This window comes from Thyridium curvatum (genome assembly GCF_004353045.1).
Source record: "Thyridium curvatum strain D216 chromosome Unknown NODE_10_length_634906_cov_78.760910, whole genome shotgun sequence".
Lineage (NCBI taxonomy): Eukaryota > Fungi > Ascomycota > Sordariomycetes > Thyridiales > Thyridiaceae > Thyridium > Thyridium curvatum.
In genome coordinates this window covers 177,795-196,609 of record NW_022156765.1, presented here as the reverse complement: position 1 = coordinate 196,609, position 18,815 = coordinate 177,795, and the positions used below count along the sequence as shown (strand labels likewise).

Sequence of the window (18,815 nt, the reverse complement as noted above, 5' to 3'; positions counted from 1 at the left end):
CTCGCCAAGCGTCGTTGTCCCCAGGCAAGGCCGGCTTCCGAAGTATGTGTGTACAAAGGCCACCGCCGAGAGCTTAAGAAATCAGCAACACAGTCCGGCACGCCCTCCTCTTGCTATCCATCGGCCTCTAATGCCCAAAGGCCGACGTCCCAAAACCTGGGTTCGCGGGGTAGAGAAGGGCTTGGGTCTGGGGCAAGATAATCCTGGATATCTATGGATCCGGGTCGGCCGCTAACGCACAAAAGCCGATGCTAATCATCCAATCACTGGTGATAACGGCACCGATCTTGGACGGAGGCCACGCGACAGGCGACCCGTCGCCCTGACTCGCAGCCAAGAGGGCGTTGTCAGTGGCGTGCCAGGGGGCCTGCACAAGCGGGCTCTTTGCCGACAGCCTGCGCGCCACATCGGCAGCTATCGCCTTAGAGGCCGACGTACTGATGCCTCGCCCAGAGCTGACATGCGGGGCGCTCATTGCTGGTGAGGATGGTCGCGACAGGTCGAGCCGAAGTCGGTCAGCGTGGGATGATTTTGTGACTTTTTCTATGCATGTTCTTGCATATGCAGGAAGACTTCGGGATAGAGAGTTCTCGTTGGCCGGTTCCTGAGCTCTTGCAGAACATCGTGGCGAGTAAGCCGACCCTGCGGATCCAGTTCCTTCACCTATTTAATGTCAATAGATCCTTAGCACCGCGCCTTATCATTGCCTACGATCGAGAGAATCGACAAACCGGGATCTATCACATCTCGTTTGAGCCGCAGAAAGTAGCCACCATGTCAGATCGTTCCGTGCTCATCGTGGGCGGCGGTGTCTTTGGCACCTCGACGGCCTACCACCTGTCCCAGAGGGGCTACAAGAAGGTCACCGTCCTGGACCGCTTCGATGCCCCGTCCAAGGACTCGGCGGCGACCGACCTGAACAAGGTCGTGCGCGCCGACTACCCCAACCCGCTCTACACCAAGCTCGGCCTCGAGGCCATGCAGGAGTGGAAGGACCCCAACTCCATCTTCAAGGGCCTGTACCGGGAGACCGGCTGGATCATGTCGGCGCACAGCATGACCAGGGACTGGCTCGAGAGCGCGCGCAAGACGGCCGAGAAGACCGGGCGCAAGGGCGTCAAGTACATGTCGGCCGAGGAGATGCGCAAGACGTGGCCGGCACTGACGGGCGAATTCCCGGACTGGACCAACCTCTGGAGCCCGGCAGCAGGATGGGTAAGTACCGCAGCACCCTAATCTTGCTTTTGCGGTCCATGCTGACGACCTCTTCACACGACCGCAGGCCCCCTCTGGCCAGGCAGTCCTCCGCATGGCGAATGCGGCCCGAAGCAACGGCGTCAGATACATCTGCGGCGACGCAGGATACGTGAGGAAGCTGATCTACGAGGCGGACGGCACTTGCACCGGCGCTGTCGCTGCCGACGGCACTGTCCACAAGGCCGACGTTGTGCTCCTGGCGAGCGGCGCGAACACGGCGACGCTGGTCGAGCTAGCCAAGCAGGAGGTCTCTGCGTATTGCTCGGCCATCATGGTCATCCAGCTCGAGCCGCACGAGGTGGAGAAGTACAAGAACATCCCGATCATTGACGACTTTGAGCAAGGTAAGATAATGATCTCGGCCAAGCCAGTGAAGTTCAATAGCTAACTTGGTCTCAGGCATCATCTTCCCTCCCGATGAGAACGGCATGATCAAGCTGTGCAGTTGCCGGTGTGTTACGAACTACAGGAACAAGTTTGTCCCGGGATCATCGATTCTTCACTCGCTGGGAGACTACCCGCACGACGGTTGCCCCAAGGAGATTGAGGATGAGATGCGCGTCTTTATCAGGGAGATGATCCCCGAGCTGGCGGACAGGCCGTTTGTCTCGACCAAGATGTGCTGGTAAGTCGAAGCCTGCAATGCCTTGCAACTGTCCAGCAACGATAGACTCGCTGACCGACACGACAGGGACGGCATGGCTGGCGATCTCAACTTCAGAGTGTGCCCGTACCCCGAGAAGAAGAACCTCTACGTGGCGACGATCGGATCCAACCACGGGTTCAAGTTCCTGCCGGTCATCGGCAAGTACGTGGCTGACATGCTGGATGGCAAGCTCGGCCAGGAGTGGCTGGACCTGTGGCAGTGGAAGTACGGCAAGATCCCCGAGGGTTTCCAGGACCCTCATCCCTACCCTACGCGGGACTTGTCCGAGCTCACGGGCTGGCGCGAGAGGCATGCACCCGGAAGGGGCAAGCTGCCTTGGACGTGGAGTCGTCTGTAAGAGCGTAGAAGAGTTTAATAGTTCTAGACTAAGCGTGTACAAAGAAGAGACTTGAAGATGCAGACGTATTGAACTTGCTCGCCCAGGCTTAGACTAGCATGGCCCGGCCGGACTCTGACTGGTGTAATTGCATGACTCTGACTTTGGCGCGTGCCAGTAACTAAATCCAGGGGACACCAACAAGGGAGAGCTTACTCCAGGTTAAGGTTCACGGGCCTTGAAACCTGTTCTTAGGCCTCAAGACTTGCAAATTGTTACTTGTACATAGTTCATCTAGCCTTAGAAGTAGTCGGTGTCTGGACTCTTCATTGCATTGTTCATTCCGATTTACGTAAGATCCCCGCACCAGAACAGACCCATCTTGCCACTCCAGATAAGAGGCTATTAGTCGCCTACACGCCTGTGTGTTTCGGGGTTATCTCCTGGAGAATGTCACACTAGCAGGCCTCTTCCCCACACCAGGGACCGGATCTTTGACCGCCGCCACTGGAGGGACGTATCTTCGGTCCACTTCTGTTCTGGCACTTCCACCCCCGGTTTTCGACATTTCTCTTCAGCAATTCTCCGACTGCAGAAGAGTCCGGTAGTGCGATAATGCAGCTCGTGTCGAGCAGATAACACAGCCAAGACTATTATTGTGGTCCACGAACTCAGCTCCATGTCGATGGGGAAAGGCAGAGGACGCAAGGCTGTGGCCTGCCAGGCATGTCACGGCCACAAGGTCAAGTGCAGCGGTGGTACGTGGCCCACTCCTCTCAATATTATTGAGCATGTCCTCACCACGCCACAGAGACGCCTTGCCAGAGGTGCCGAGCACGCGGTCGAGAATGCCGGTACCCTGTCAGGGACCAGATGCTGGCTGTGCCTGAGAGCTACCTGCGCGAGTTGGAGAGACAGGCTGCTTTTGCGAGGAACAACCCGGCCAGCTCGAGCGCAGGATCTCCCCCGAACCGCGAGATAGTGGCAAAGATGGCTCAGTCAGAGAGCACCAACAGCCAAGAGACGCTGCTCGGGAATAGCAGCGCAGAACGCTTCGTCCAAAAGTTGAAAGAGGCATCCTCAACAGCCAATGACGAGTTCGACCCCGTCTCGCCAAATACAATCACGTCCTTGTCTGCAGCCAAGTACACCTATTCGCGGCTAGACTTTGACTTTCTTCGTAAGTGATGGTATCTGGTGTTGAACGTTCCTGATATTCGCGAGCTGACTGTCAGCAGACCCTGAGGTCTCTTTCAAATTGCCGCCTCGCCCATATGCCTTTCACCTCTTGGAGGTCTTCGAGGAAGGTTTCTGTGACTACCACTTCTATCGTCGGCGGATATTCCGAGACCGGCTGCATGAGACATACGCCAATCCTGGATCACAGGCGAGGGATCGGAATTGGTTGTGCAGAGTCTCGGTGGTCCTCGCTCTTGCTGAGTCGTGGGATCGGGGGAGGTATCCAGCACAGACCGATGGTCTTGGAGGGTCGTCACAGCCGTTTCCACCGCAGATATCCGGCCACGACGATCTGTCTCCTCCTTCAGATGCGGCCTTGCTATCTGATTCGGCTGCCCCGCCTCTGCCTCCGGGATCTGGGTTCTTCCAGCAGGCCCTGATGCTTCTCAAGATCTCGCTCGAGGAGCCTACTGTAGAGGACGTGGAGGCACTCAACCTCATCGTTAGTCTCTCCCGAAGCATGGTGACCTACTGACAGCTAACCAAATCTATCAGGCAATGTACTGTTACTTACTCAACCGACGAAAGACGGCATACTCTTATGCCGGCCAGAGCATTCGGCTAGCGAAGCTGCTGTCTCTGGACGAGCCGACCGCCACCCCTCTCGAATCACCCTATGCGGAGACTCCCCGTGCCAGCGAAGCGAGGATCAACGCTGAACATCGAAAACGGGTCTGGTGGACGTCCTTCTGCATGGACCGGATGGTGAGCACGGAGCTCGGGCTGCCGCCGCTGCACGAGTCTGTCGGCAAAGGCTTGTCGCTGCCTTCAGAGTCGGCGTTGTTGATGCCGCACGAGCGAGAGGAGTTCTTCGACCACCAGCTGCTCACTGCCCATGCACAGTTGTGTCTTCTCAAAGACAAAGTGGTCGACACCGTTACTCATCATCTCCGTCTGAAGGAAAGCGACCACCCGTTGGACGTTCTCAACTCGTGCATCGAGATGCTCCAAAACTGGAAGGCGAGCCTACCGACCCACATGTCGTTCAGTTTTGAAGAAGGCATTCCTGCCAAGATGGTCGAGCTGCCCTGCACAAGGATCCTCGCCTCACTGTATCTGAGACATCACCAGGTAAGTCTGTCAGCTGATAACCTTGTTGCGAGGCCGTATGAGACTCACATATGTAGTGCTTCATACTACTTCTTCGTCCCCTTTTCTTGCAGGAGATTTCAGCCTTGTTTCTGCGACAAAAGGCATCGCGTTGCCCCCCTTCTATACTGCAGCCAACCGAATCTCTACTGCCGGAGTGGAACGCTGGTGCCATGCCCCTCAAGTTGCAATGTCTCGATGCGGCTCGCAAGAACGCCAGGATACTCATCGACCTCTGGACCATTGGCAAGATAGGTAAGTCGCGGATGGTGGTGCTCATTCATAGTCGGCAGAAACTGATATGAGGATGCGCGTAGCTAAATTTGGATACTGGGAATCACTGCATCTGTTCTCCAGCCTCGCCATTCTGTCGCTGTCACGTGCAGTCATCACGCCTGATATGCTGCTCTCATCCATGACCGCAGTCCCAACGGATCTTGACGACCCCGACCTATATACGCGAGCCCGTGCCTTGTTGGAAGAAATGGCACGTGTTGGCAACCTCTCCGCCAAGGACCACATGAGCCTCCTCGCAGACGTGGAGGACATGGTGGCACGGTGTTTGGCCGAATCAAGGGCGACCGCTCAGGTCGGAACGGAGAACATGACGCTGTTCGACATGCAAGGCGTAGACAACATATTCGAGCCGAGTTTTGAGGGCTTGATAGACGAGCAGGTTTGGCACGATCTTGACTGGGAGAACTTGCTCAGAGGTTGGGCCGAGATCAACTACCCAGGATGAATGCATGTGTGATGCGATAGTGAGGGAGGGTTGGGAAAGGGCCGAGATTTGATCAGGCAGCAGTGAATACCGGACGAACTCACTTCAACATCAGTCACCAAGGCCATCCTCCCTCACCTGTTGAGAATGTCACCACAGCTCTGGCCTGTGTTGTCCCTTTGTCCAGCTCATTCCCAGTAGCTCCTTTCCCCATAGAACTACTCACATGCCTGGACAAACATCTCAACACTGCAGGCGGCTTTAATCTGAAGAAGATGCAGCAGCTGCTGGCGACTCTCTGACTCACGCCTCAACACTTCCTGCTGGCCTGCCACCCCTTTTGATCCCACACCTGACACTCACACTTATCCTCTTTCCTGCATCTTAGCAGCATTTCTCCTTGGTTCAATTTCCCACCTTTCTCTCCATCACCTCTTCCTCAAACCCGCTCCATTTGGTTCCGATATTTCCACCGCCTCGTTCCTTTGTTGCCTTGACCTGAATATTCCTGCAGTCGAACAACCCTCTCCGTCACCATGTCGGCGCTGAGTGGAAGCCAAGTCACCCCTTCGCAAAACATTGTTCAGGTGTACGACACTGACGATGAGGCCGAACTTGCAAAGGAACCCATCATCATTCAAGGCTCGACTGTGGCGATCGACGAGCGTGGCGATCTGCACTTGAGCATCGGCAACCCCGAGAAGCCGGACGCCATCTTCATCGTCGACTCACGCGCCATTTTCAGGACCTCCGCCGAGTGGAGATCGATGGCCTTGCAGATCCAGCTCCCCAACGGCAACATCCGCTTCCTGCTGCACATCCCCGGCGACCACCGCATCATGGCGCTCAACACGATCCTCGAGATTGCGCACACCAAGTTCGCCCTGGGCCCCAAGTTCCTGCCGCCCCTCCTGCGACTTGCGCGCATGCTGGACATCATCAACGAGTACCGAGTCACGGGCCTGGATCACATGTACAAGGGATGGTGGGAGCGGCACCAGAGGAAGCTGGAGGCCTCGTATCCGTGGGACGCCGAGACGGCCATCACGGCCCTGCGCTGCGCGTGGGAGGCCAAGGACCGGAACTACTTCGCCCACGTCGCCAAGTTCATCGCCTGGCATTGCCACACCAGGTTCTCTCTAGTCGAGCGACGACAAGGCGGCGACGGCCCGATTCTCCATCTCAAGTGCGGTGACCAGGGCGCCAGGGTTTCCAACAATGCCCTCGTGTGCATGACCGACATCGAAGGTACGCTGGCTTTTCCTCTACTATCTCCAAGGCTGAGCTCAGGACCCCATGCTGATGACTACTTCCTGACCCAGACGCGATCCAGGCTTACCGCACCTACGTCCTTCGCACCATCATCAACATGCTCCACAAGGTGGTCAACCAGCTGACCACGGGGCGGGCGGGCTCCAAGCGCAAGCGCCGAACCACCCTGCCGCACACCTGCGTCGCCGACAGCGAGCAGAAGCAGTGCAGCGCCTACACCCTCGGCCTCCTCACCCAGCGGCTCCACGCCTGCATGCTCTGGCCCATGCCCCCCGCCGAGACCTACCCGTACCACGCGTCCCTCGAGGACCTGTACCAGAAGCTCAGCACCCAGGTCCACGGGGCCATCGCGTCCGAGATCTCCTTCCACTCCCGGAGCCGGCGGCTGGTGGGCAAGTGCAGCCCCACGACGGCCGTCATGGCCCGGCTCGACGAGTTCCGCAAGTCCCACGCCATCGAACTGACGGACTACCAGTGGAGCTACTTCGAGCCGGGCAAGCCGAGGGAGGATGTGAAGGCGGAGGACGAGGACGTGAAGCCTACCATCATTTAGGCCATACCGTGTGGGATGGTCTGCTCTCACATCACCCGACAGTAGCGAGGCTAGAGGAATGGGATATGCATTGCGGTTATGATTTCACAAGCGGGGGACAGCATAGCGGTAGGGACAGTCAAGACTCGCGAATGGAACTTTCTCCAGAGTGTAGAGTATCACGCATTATGCCGAAGCATTGGTATGCAAGTTCAATAAACCGTTTTCTCCTTTGTCCACGTGCTGGGTGTCTGTTTTGTCAAGGCGTAATCCCCTCCAAGACCACCACAGTCCACAGTCAGGCCTCATCACATTGTCTCGACCAACCTGATATCCCTAGGTAATAGACAGTGAGATGGATCGGCATTACGGCAAAGCTCTCGGAGAGGAATTTTCTGAGGAGAATTTCAAGGATCAGTGTTTGGCAATCCAATGCTTTGACTCTTTCACTTTTTGTGTTTGTAAACACAATTCTTTATCAGTTGTTTTCCCACGGTTGGCAAACAGAAGTCTTTGGCTTGTTTACAGTCACCATTTGCAAGCGTAGTTCTTTGACTCATTTGCTTGCATCATCTTCATGAACTTGTCTGTCAGTCTCATATAAAATTTGAGGCAAGCTGACTAGTTCCCCCCCTCCTGTCTCTCTTCTTTAGATACACACCAGAGCTTCTTGAACAGGAAGCAGACACCATGCCGTCTGTGGACGATACACAGACCAGGAACATGCCAAGCCAGACCATCCACGACATTGACCCGAACGGTGACCTTGTCCTGATTGTCGGATCAGACGGTCTCTATAACGGCGTCGATGGTGTTGTCGGCGTTGGCGTCGTCGCTTCCTTTCGAATCCATTCCGGAAATCTCTGTCGAGCGTCCTCCGTCTTCCGCGCCATGCTCACGGGAAGCTTTCGGGAAGCACGAAGATACACAGACTCAGAGCAATGGACTGTCGAGCTTCCGGACGACGACCCCACGGCCTTTGGCCTACTCTTGATGATTATCCACAGTCATTTCGACAAAGTCCCCTCGGCCCTACATATTCAAGCCCTCTACGATGTCACCATTCTGACAGACAAATACGACATGACGGCTATTCTTCGTCCCTGGGCATCGACCTGGCTCCTTTCAATCAACAGAGAACGAGACGATCCCCGGGGCTTGACCTGCCTCCCCCCAATCAACAGAGAAGGGGCCAAGCGGGTGATTTGGATTGCTTGGGAGTTAGGAGATATGACTCTGTTTGAGCAAATGGCGAACAGACTTCTCGACACATTCCAGCTCAATGAGAGGGGCAATGTCATGGTTGGTGCCAATCGGGTTTCTCCAGAAAAGTACCTGGATTCAATTGGACTTTTGTGTGAGCTCTCCCACATATTCTGCTTCAGGCATCAGATCAAGCTGACGGTTGCAAAAGCAGAACTACGCAGTCATCGATCTGAGCTGTTGAATGAGTGCTTACAGAAACTGTCGGATCTATATCATAGGTTCTCAGATGAGAAAAGGTGTCTTTCCAAGACATATTTCTATCGCTTGGGATCCGTAGTCAGTAGCACCATCCATGCCGATTCTTTCCCCTTGGATACCAGTGCGGAAGATATCAACCTGAGCTTGGATCGGCTCCGACAACTATTACGCAAGTCCAGGATTGACACAATGTGCGGACATGAGCTGTGCATTTGCTCCACTGGGATCCGAGGGATTAGTGAATCAGTACTTGCTCGAAAGTTCCGATGCTCTCAGCATTCCTACTACAAGGAGCACCTCGACAACCAGGCTCGGAAGACAGGACTGATAGGGGGCAGCTGTGCAATTTATGCCGATTTGTCTCATATTCTGCCCACCTAGGGGATATGAGTTCGACTGAGGGAATGCATTGAGATCTGTCTTTGGTGGTGAAGATGGGGATTGTATCTCGACAAAGCAGAAGCTCTGCGTGTGGAAGATTCTTCAGGGAAGGAAGGAGGCATATGATAGTCCTGTATTGCATGGTGGCTTATGTGTATTTAGATGTCCAAGGGGATTGTGAATTGAATTGAGCTTGACGGAAGCGACTGGACTTGATCAATCTGGCACTTTATGGATCACATTGCTCATTGCTATTAACTACCCTCAAGCGAACTCAGCCAATGCTTCAACAAAATAAACAACTGCATAATTCCCAACTGCCGCTGAAGTTGAGGCTGGCATGCAACTGGCCATCGGTTAATCGTAAAAGTCGTCGTAGCTCGACGCAATATGAGACAGATCAGCCCTTGCCCAACAGCCTTCCTTCGCCAGTCCTGATTTCATCGCTTGCGCTTGGAGATGTGAATGATATCCGGTCAACGGCAAGTCGCGAAGCAATGCAGAGTTGATAACGTCTCTGACGTCAGCCGTTCTGCTACAGTCCTTGTGGTCAGTCGTAACTTCCACGGCGGAGAGCTTCTTCGTTATCATCTTGAGGTTGTGTGCGCACGCCTGTGGATCCAGTGGCAACGGATAGACGCAACTCTCCGACAGGCCGCGCACCAAGGATCCAAGTAAAGCATCCTCGCAAGTATAATTTCGGGAGCTTGCGCGGCATGTTACTTGTTGCCTGTCCAGTAGTCTCTCGTGAAGCGCCAACAGCTTGTCTGACAGCATGTTCATGGTCGAATACCGTTGGGTTCGTAAGTCATCTGTCTGCTCTTAGATTTCTGCCCTGCGCTTTCTAGATCCAGCGGGTTTCGATCCCAGGACCAGGGGTAGTTCGCTCACCTAGGATACCTATTGCTTCGAGATACGTCTTGGCGTGTAAGGGTCTATCTTCGACTCGCATATTTCCGTCATCACCCATAGACCAACTTTGATACAGCCATTTGGCTGCCTTTGAAAACATGGCTTCGTCTCCCAATTCCCAGCCGACCCATATCAGTCTTTCATCCTCGGAGCCTCGAACAGTGTCGCACCATTTTCGGGCCCAAGGGCGAAGGGAACTAGTCATGTCGTATTTGTCGGTTAGGATGGTAATCTTATAGAGGTCCTGAAGCCGCAGCGTATCGGGCACAGCATCATATCTGCCATGGACGATCATCATCAGGAGCCCGAAGCTGGCTGGGTCTTCCTCGGGCAGCTCTACTGCCCAGTCATCTTGGTGCTGGCGTGCCGCCTCACGAAAGTTGCCCATCAGCATGCCCCTAAACACGGAAGAGGCGCGGCAAAGAGCCCGCGAGCAGACCTTGAAGGCAGCATTGATCTTTTCGGAGCCCACAACGACAACAAGATCACCGTTCTTGTCGATATTGATAGGCAGTTCGCCAGACTCCTGGTGCTGCTGGAGAAGCCGAGACTCAGTGAGTGACGAGTCGCTCTCCTTGAGTTCGGTGACGCCAGGAACTGTCGCCTTACTGGATGTCATACTTTGAGGTCTCGGCGCTGTCTGGGAGGCGAGTCTGGCACTGGGCGCTTTTGAGTATGGCTGGTTTGAAAGCTTCTGTTGTGGTCACCGCCAGGCCTGAAATTGCGTGTTTCGAAAAGTGGGGGACGGTGAGACCCCGTGATGAGAGTGCATCAGCCACCCCCTGGACATGTCACATCAGCCACGCAGAAGAAAGGAGCTGACATGCTCAACTAACTTGGAAATCGTGTAAACTTGGTCCTGGAAATATACGCAAAACCATCATCTTGGTAGTAGGCACATGGAAGAGACTTTTCAACCAAAAGACGGGTGATCTACATAGGTGCGAACCCCTGACTATCATGAATCACACACGGAATACATGCAAGTCACCCCTGAAATATCGCCTCATGCTTCTCGGGCAAGCTGGCCTAGCCACCTCTCCAGGTCGGCCATGATCGCGTCCCCGAACGTCACATCCACAGCACAGTCCGGCCACTGTGCACCGACACACATTGCTCCGCCGGCGACGCTGACCGGCGCGAACTCGATGGCGGCGGCAGGGATCTCGGCGCTCAGGCCAAACTGCGCCCGCTCGATCGACCACCTCTGGCTACGGTCTGCATCCCCGGACTTGCCGCCGCCGCCGTCCAGCACGCCGATGTTGGTCACCAGCCACGTGAACTGCCGCTTCTTCTTGGCCATGCCGCGCATCGTCTGCTTCCAGTCGCCGACGTACTTGAACAGCCCCACGATGTCGTTCCGCAGGCCGTCTTCCAGCTTCTGCACGATCTCCAACCGGTTCTGTGCCGACACGGCCCAGAGCTCGCGTTGTAGGTCCGCAGACAAGTCCAGCCCTCCCGTACTGGCGGCATCAGCAGGCAGCATGGAGCGAATGAGCGCCACAAGGTTGGTGTCGTATACGTGAGGCAGCTGCGTCACATAGTTGCCCACTGCTCTGTCAGACGTACCCCAGGAAGCTTCTGGCGGGGGCGGAGGCATGTTGCGGCGGTGGTCGATACACGTAGAGCTCTGAAAGGCCTGAGCGACGTTGCTGTCGAGGCGAGAGGAGAAGGCGATGAGTGCCAGCCCGTTGATCAGCCCGGTGATGGTGGTTTTATGCTGTCGGCAGAGGGCGAGAATCGCACCCAGAGCTGTTCTGTCCACGAAAAAGGCCCGATACTGGGTCTTGTATGGGGTCGAGCGTATCGGGCACCAGGTGGCGAGCGAGATATCCCGGTTCAGGAACTGTGGCTGAATGTCCTCCCAGAATGCCTTGGCGAGGAACTTGATATCTACTGGCATACTCTTCACAACCTCGAGTGGAGCTGGGAGCAAAAGGGGAGTAGAAGGTAGCGTCAAGATGTCGCCATCCAGGCTCGTCCGCTCGACGGGTGCTCCATCCTGGGCATTGAGAAGCCGGAGAAGATCTTCGTGGATCACCCTGGCACCAGCACCGTCGAATTGGGGATGGTTCCAGGTGAGGAGTACCTCCATGGCTGGATCATCTTCTTGCCGCAGTATGGTGACCTTCCAATTGGGTAGCTTGATTTCAGGATCCGGGAAGCGGTCGTCGAGCTGGGTGCAGATGGTCTGCTGCACTGTCTGCTCAAAGTCGTCGTGCGCGTCGATGCTGACCCATGTTATATGTTGCGCCAAGTCGAGGCTCTGGAGCTGGATCCATGAGGGGACCTTGGCATTGACATCCTCCATGCCGACTTGCAGCGCGGGATGCCTCATGATGGTGTCCACGAGAGCGCCCTTGAACGCCTCCTGCAGACGGGCTCGCGAATCGGCTGGTGCGAGATGCGTCGGTATGGTATAACGGCAGGAGAGACACGTGCCACGGTACTGGTCGAGGAGATACATGGCTAGTTGGTATGTTTCACTATGAAGATTGGTCGTTGGCAAGCTGTCTCGATATTCCAGTTAGGCAGGCAAAGCGATGATGTGTGCTTACTTGATTCCGAACTTGCGAACCACCTTCATCTTCGCGCCGTGTTTTGATGGCGTCATGGCTCGTTGCTGGGGCACACTGGGGATTTAGAAGAACAAGAAGCTGAACAAGACTGAGTCGACTGCCAGGCAGTGACTGCAATAGATGTCGTCGTGACATTGTCAGCTGGGACTGGGGTAGCGGGAGAGAGGATCTGATCAACTTGGTGTTAAGTATGCAAGCGGCCACAAGGAAAGGGGACGGATTGCTAACAGAAATACATCAAATCCTAACATAGTAACCAAGGACCCTAGCATTTTTGATCCTGTGATCTTCTAAATTTCCCCTTAGAGTATTGATAGATATGTACTGAATGGCTATTGTTTACTTTGGGTCCCTAAAAGCCAGGGTCCTTGGTTACTATGTTAGGTATAAAGTACTCCGTGATAGGAATCCGTCTCCTTTTCTTGCAGCCACTTGGTATGGCATGTTGAGATGAGACATTTTAATGTCGAAATTAAGGTCGGATTCAGCGTAGTGTTTTCGATCCGAACTTTCTCGCATTCATGGATGGCTCAATGTAATTTGGTGAAGATCCAAACACCGTTTCAGGTTAGCGAGCTGCCGTTTGGGGCAAAAAGAAGTCGCGAGGTCCTTCGCATACGAGGCCCGGACGCCTCGGATTCAACACCGATAGACGCGCTTGTGGTCCACCAGACTCGTGCTAGATGAATACGGCTCCAGGGCTATGTTGGAATCAAGCTTTTAGGGCATATCCCGTGAAGATTCCAAGGCTACGAAGCGGCTCATCTTGCTAGAATAATTGATCTGGAGATCTTCACGTTTCAATATCCTTGATGGACTCCATTGTCAACGACTTCACGTCTAGAACCAGACGTGGAGTTTTAAATGACTTGGCCATTCCTTGAACCAAAACCCGGTCTGCATTGGCTTCCATGAACCTGGTCGACATCCGCTAAGGTATCCCCATAGGCCCTGAAAGTCGGCTTTTTGGTACCTTTTGCAGTAAAGACATCTACAAAAAGATCAACATCGATTATCTTAAATTCCTGGCTAAACCCCGACTAAATCCCGGACAAACCCTGATCAATCTTTATCTTTGTGATCATAGGCCTCATTGGTAATAATACCGAGATCCTTGACAGGGCTGACAAACTCCTGTATCTCGAAGTGATAATTTTGTCGATCTGGGGATTTCAGAAGCTCCTGTTTGATGGGATCCTAGGTGCCACTTTGGTACGAAAAAGCCGACTGTCAGGGCTTAAGGGGATAGGGCGATTCAGGTCTCGTGGGGATGCGGAAACGAAGCAGCGGTGAAGCGACCAACCAGTCGACTTGGCTCCATCTTACAACGTAAGTAGTCTGCGGGCCGTTGCTTTTGAAGAGCCGCCGCCGCTGCCGCCCGGTAGTGCTGTCTGTCGCCTGCAGGCCGCGCCGTGAATCGGGGACGGCACGGACGGCACTCAGCAAACAAGGTTACTGCTGTGCAACCGTCGGATCGGACAAGGAGACACGTGCGCGCCCTGAGCTCACTTACGTGGCAGGCGAAGCTGCGCGCATCTCATGACGCCCCGCATTGCCAATGGTCGCCGCGACGCTTGGCAGCGCAGAAGAGTGGTGCACAGCCTCTCTTGGGCGTGCTTGGGGACAGCTCTGACCGTGTCTGACCTTCCAGGACCGGTGAGCCGCCTTGTCTTGGCGATCTGCTAGCGTGACTCGCCCTCTCTTTTGCGCTTCCATCTCTTGATTTCCAGGTCACCGGATCATCCATGATGTCGCCGCCGAGACCAACCGTCACCACCCGTCATCCACTCTGCCTAGACAGGTCGAGTGGGCGTCCTCCCTGTGCTTGTTGAGCGCTGGCTACGGAGCATGGAGCCCGTCCTGGCTCGGCACTGTCTGGAAGATGACGCCGCCGAGAACTGCGGACGGCAACGCCATTCGCTCCGCGCGCCGGTGATGCATCTTTCCCCGCTCTTGGCGGACATGATCACAGCATTGCAAATCCGCTTGGCCACCCTCCTGCCGTGCACACACATCCCTTGGCTGTCTGGCTGTCCACTGGGCGGCGTAGGCGTGGGTATATCTTGGGGGTTCCCTCCTTCACACGAATCGCCCCGTGACTCCCGGGCCTTTCCCTCTTGCACCAGCACCAGGTTTGACCGAACCTACGCTATCGTTAACTGAATGGGTATTGAAGACCAAGCGACTGTCGAGGAGCCGACGGAGCCTCCTTTATGTGGCCAAACGAATGCTCCAAACAAACACTTGCCTGCTGCCACTAAGCAGGAGGACCGACGACAACATCATCGTCTCCAAAGCGACACCTCTCGCTCCCTGGTCGACAATCGACACCCAAAGCCAAACCCAGATCTAGTCAATCCCGACGACGAATGGACCGCCCGCGCCCACATCCTACAGGTCGCCCAGCTTGCTGAACGCGCCCGCACCGACCTCGAAGATGGACTCGCTCAGGCCGAGGCGGCTCGACGCCTGGAGCAGGATGGGCCTAACAAGGTTGAGGGAGCTCAAGGGCTTTCCGTGTGGAAGATTTTCATGAGGCAGATCTCCAATAGTCTGACCATTGTCCTACTCATCACCATGGTGCTCTCATTTGCCATCGACGACTACATCGAAGGCGGTGTGATTTGTGCTGTCATCGTGCTCAACATCGTTGTCGGGTCAGTCCAAACGAGCCCTTCATTCTTCCTCTCTCCAGTGACTTTCTCTATCCGGCGATCATCGTGACACTTTATGAATCAACTAACCGCCCCGTCCCAGACTCATCCAAGACTATCGCGCTGAACAGACCATCATGTCCCTCTATGCCCTCTCGGCTCCCACCTGCAAGGTCATCCGCGACGGACAGCTCGACACCATCAAGGCCGAGGAGCTCGTCGTCGGTGACCTCGTCTCCCTCAACGTCGGTGACATCGTGCCCGCGGATCTGCGCCTCGTAAACGGCCTCAATCTCTCCACCGACGAGGCGCTCTTGACTGGAGAGTCCCTACCCGTGAGCAAGCACCCTGAACGAACCCTTGACCGTGCCGATGTGCCCCTCGGCGACCGCAACAACATGGTCTACTCTGCTAGCACGGTCACTCGTGGCCGCGGCACTGGTATTGTCACCGCCACCGCCATGGCCACCGAGGTTGGCAAGATTGCTCAGCTCCTCCGCTCCACCTCCGGCAAGTCCAGTGACCAGACTCCCCTCGGCCTGCTCTTCTCTCGCCTCAAACAGGCCGTCAAGAGCATCCTGGGTCTGGACGGCACGCCTTTGCAGACCAAGCTGAGCAAATTCGCTCTGCTGCTCTTCGGCCTGGCCATCCTTCTCGCCGTTATTGTCTTCTCCGTTAGTAAATGGGATATCGACGACGAAGTCCTTATCTACGGTATCTGCGTCGGTGTCGCCGTCATCCCGGAGTCTCTGATCGCTGTCCTGACCATCACCATGGCCGTCGGCACCAAAGCCATGGCCAGCGGCAACGTCATTGTCCGCAAGCTCTCGGCTCTCGAGGCCGTCGGCGGAGTGACCAACATCTGCTCCGACAAGACTGGCACGTTGACCCAGGGCAAGATGATCACTCGAAAGGTCTGGCTCCGCGACGGCTCGCTCGCGGTCGTCGAAGGCAGCACCAACCCGGTTGATCCTGGCAGCGGCAGCGTCGTCTGGGCGAGCAAAGACCGCAACGACGAGAAGAAGGCCAGCATGGATGGCATCCATCCCAAGGCCGCGCTGTCGTCCCTTGCCGAGAGCTTCCTCCATTGTATCTCCCTGTGTAACAACGCGACGGTATCAGACGGCAAGCCCTCTGCATCCGATCTCGACCTTGTCGAGACATCGACTACCTCGACCGTCCCCACCCCGGAATGGACCGCCGTCGGTGAGCCCACCGAGATTGCCCTCGAAGTCTTCGCCATGCGCTTCAACATGGGCAAGCAGGCTGTCACGATCTCGGAGGGCACCCGACTCCTCGCTGAATTCCCCTTCGACTCGTCTTGCAAGCGCATGTCGGTCGTCTACGGCAAGCCCGGGGCCTCCGCCGCCACCGTCTTCACCAAGGGTGCCGTCGAGGTTGTCCTCCCTTTGCTCGACGCGTCCGAGGCCGACAAAGCCATGTGCGCTGCCCAGGCCGAGGTTCTCGCCGCCGAAGGTCTTCGTGTGCTCTGCATCGCATCCAAGACCGTGCCTCTGACGCAGACGTTGACGGAGAAGCGCGAAGCGGCCGAGTCGAAGCTCACTCTTCTCGGTCTGGCCGGCCTCTACGACCCTCCCCGTATCGAGACGGCCGACGCCGTGCGCAAGTGCCAGAGAGCCGGCATCCAAGTCCACATGCTGACTGGCGACCACATCAAGACGGCCACGGCGATCGCTCATGAGGTCGGCATCCTGAACCGCGACATGTCGACCGCCGAGGCCGCCGTTGCCATTATGCCCGCCTCCGCCTTTGACATCCTGTCCGACGCCGACATTGACTCGATGGAACGTCTACCGCTGGTCATTGCTCGCTGCAGCCCCTCCACCAAGGTCCGCGTCGTCGAGGCCATGCACCGCCGCGGCGCCTTCTGCGTCATGACGGGCGATGGTGTCAATGACTCCCCCGCGCTGAAGAAGTCGGATGTCGGTATCGCAATGGGTCTCGGCGGCAGCGATGTCGCCAAGGAGGCTGCCGATATGGTCCTTACTGATGACAACTTTGCTTCCATCGTCAAGGCTGTCGAGGAAGGGAGACGCTTGTTCGACAATATCCAGAAGGTGAGTGAACACGCCGTGAATGGTTCCATCTACCAGTTCATCGCTAACACAAATATCCCACAGTTCCTTCTCCATCTGCTCGTCTCCAACATCGCCCAGGTCGTCCTCCTGCTCATCGGCCTCGCCTTCAAGGACACGGAGAACGACTCCGCCTTCCCCCTGTCCCCGCTCGAGATCCTCTGGGTCAACCTGATCACCTCGTCCTTCCTCGCCCTCGGCCTGGGCCTCGAGGAGGCCCAGCCGGACATCATGCTCCGCCCGCCGCACGACCTGCGCGTCGGCGTCTTCACGCGCGAGATCATCATGGACAAGATGGCCTACGGCTTCTTCATGGGCGCCCTGTGCCTCGCGTCCTTCACCTCGGTCGCGTACGGCGTCGGGCCCCGGTCCTTTCGCAGCGGCTCGCTCGCGGGCAACCTCGGCGGCGGGTGCAACTCTGGCTGGAACGGGAGCTGCGACGCCGTGTTCCGCGCGCGCGCCACGACGTACGCGACGCTGAGCTTCCTGCTGCTCGCCACGGCGTGGGAGGTCAAGCACCTGACCCGCTCGCTGTTCAACATGCACCCGGAGATCTACAAGGGCCCCTTCTCCGTGTTCCGCACCGTCTGGCGCAACCGCTTCCTCTTCTGGGCCGTGGCCGCCGGCTTCGTCATCACCTTCCCCGTCGTCTACCTCCCCGTCGTCAACAGGGCCGTTTTCAAGCACGAGAGCATCACCTGGGAGTGGGGCGTCGTGGTCGGGTGTCTGGTGGTGTACATTGCGCTCATCGAGATCTGGAAGGCTGGGAAGAGGAGGTTTGGTGTCGGTAGGGTTGCGAAGGTTGAGGCTGATGTGTAAAGAGGGTGTGAGCGCTGTGTGGCAAGTTGAGGACGATGGTGAGGTTGCCCTCAAACTTGATTGTCAGAGATTGATGGGGGGATGAGAGATGCATACTCGCAAAGTGCTGAAGTTACCTCGCGGCGGATACAACGCCGTGGCTTTAGGAGTTTAGACCGTAGTACAGTTTGTGAATCAAACACGCCAAGTTCTCCTACCTCTTGTTGTATCAAAGGCCTTGAAGGCCTGTACTCATATCAGTGGAATATGGCTCTATTATCTTTCGACCCATTCTCACAGAGACATCTCCCGGAGGTAGAAGCCCATTAGCACACCTTCGACCTGAGGCGAGTGAGGCTCCAAAAGAAGATTCCCAGCACGGAACCCGACGGAACATTCGTTACGAAAAGGCCATCAACTGATGATCAAGAAACACCCGAGTCACCCGACAGAGGCAAATGTCCCGAATTCGTACACCACTCGGGTTTCCTGGCTCCATATGTAGCTCTCTCGGGCTCCCAAGGCGAGGAGGCAGTGGAGTAGGTCCGGCCAGTCGATTTCTAATCTCTAATAGGACAAGCTCGTCGCTTCCACGAGAATACCTGGCGCGGGTGTCGATCACTTCTACCAGGACCCCCTCGTTCGTTTTGTAGGGCCGATTGGCTCCCCCGCTCAACTCCCACTTTGTCCGATTCACCGCGTCTGCTTCCCGCACCAAAAGCGGGTGTAAACTTCTGCCATGACGTCGGCTGTACTCCGGTCCAGGCTTTGAAGGCGGCTAGTTCTCGACCGGTTCCCCGCAAACCTTCCCCGCCTGCCGCATAATTCTCCGTGGTAT

At 56.2% G+C, this 18,815-nt stretch overlaps 6 protein-coding genes across 6 annotated transcripts; 4 read left to right on the top strand and 2 right to left on the bottom strand.

Annotated features, from left to right (window-relative positions):
- Positions 1 to 774: 774 nt before the first annotated feature.
- On the top strand, positions 775 to 5,310 carry E0L32_002481 (uncharacterized protein; the record flags this gene model as incomplete). Its single annotated transcript, XM_031136675.1, has 10 exons — positions 775 to 1,215; positions 1,283 to 1,601; positions 1,657 to 1,882; positions 1,949 to 2,253; positions 2,876 to 2,998; positions 3,052 to 3,420; positions 3,479 to 3,921; positions 3,975 to 4,550; positions 4,607 to 4,823; positions 4,886 to 5,310. 10 exons carry the CDS (start codon positions 775 to 777, stop codon positions 5,308 to 5,310), a joined length of 3,444 nt encoding a protein of 1,147 aa, XP_031000335.1.
- Positions 5,311 to 5,825: 515 nt separating this feature from the next.
- E0L32_002480 (uncharacterized protein) lies at positions 5,826 to 7,114 on the top strand (the record flags this gene model as incomplete). Its single annotated transcript, XM_031136673.1, has 2 exons — positions 5,826 to 6,537; positions 6,612 to 7,114. The coding sequence occupies 2 exons, from the start codon at positions 5,826 to 5,828 to the stop codon at positions 7,112 to 7,114; spliced, it is 1,215 nt and encodes a 404-aa protein (XP_031000334.1).
- Positions 7,115 to 7,783: 669 nt separating this feature from the next.
- E0L32_002479 (uncharacterized protein) lies at positions 7,784 to 8,938 on the top strand (the record flags this gene model as incomplete). Its single annotated transcript, XM_031136672.1, has 1 exon — positions 7,784 to 8,938. One exon carries the CDS (start codon positions 7,784 to 7,786, stop codon positions 8,936 to 8,938), a length of 1,155 nt encoding a protein of 384 aa, XP_031000333.1.
- A 550-nt stretch (positions 8,939 to 9,488) lies between these two features.
- E0L32_002478 (uncharacterized protein) lies at positions 9,489 to 10,469 on the bottom strand (the record flags this gene model as incomplete). The annotated part of the gene is made up of 2 exons (XM_031136671.1): positions 9,489 to 9,700; positions 9,830 to 10,469. 2 exons carry the CDS (start codon positions 10,467 to 10,469, stop codon positions 9,489 to 9,491), a joined length of 852 nt encoding a protein of 283 aa, XP_031000332.1.
- Positions 10,470 to 10,856: 387 nt separating this feature from the next.
- E0L32_002477 (uncharacterized protein) lies at positions 10,857 to 12,317 on the bottom strand (the record flags this gene model as incomplete). The annotated part of the gene is made up of 1 exon (XM_031136670.1): positions 10,857 to 12,317. The coding sequence occupies one exon, from the start codon at positions 12,315 to 12,317 to the stop codon at positions 10,857 to 10,859; it is 1,461 nt and encodes a 486-aa protein (XP_031000331.1).
- Positions 12,318 to 14,592: 2,275 nt separating this feature from the next.
- E0L32_002476 (uncharacterized protein) lies at positions 14,593 to 17,998 on the top strand (the record flags this gene model as incomplete). The annotated part of the gene is made up of 2 exons (XM_031136669.1): positions 14,593 to 15,086; positions 15,187 to 17,998. The coding sequence occupies 2 exons, from the start codon at positions 14,593 to 14,595 to the stop codon at positions 17,996 to 17,998; spliced, it is 3,306 nt and encodes a 1,101-aa protein (XP_031000330.1).
- Positions 17,999 to 18,815: the final 817 nt, after the last annotated feature.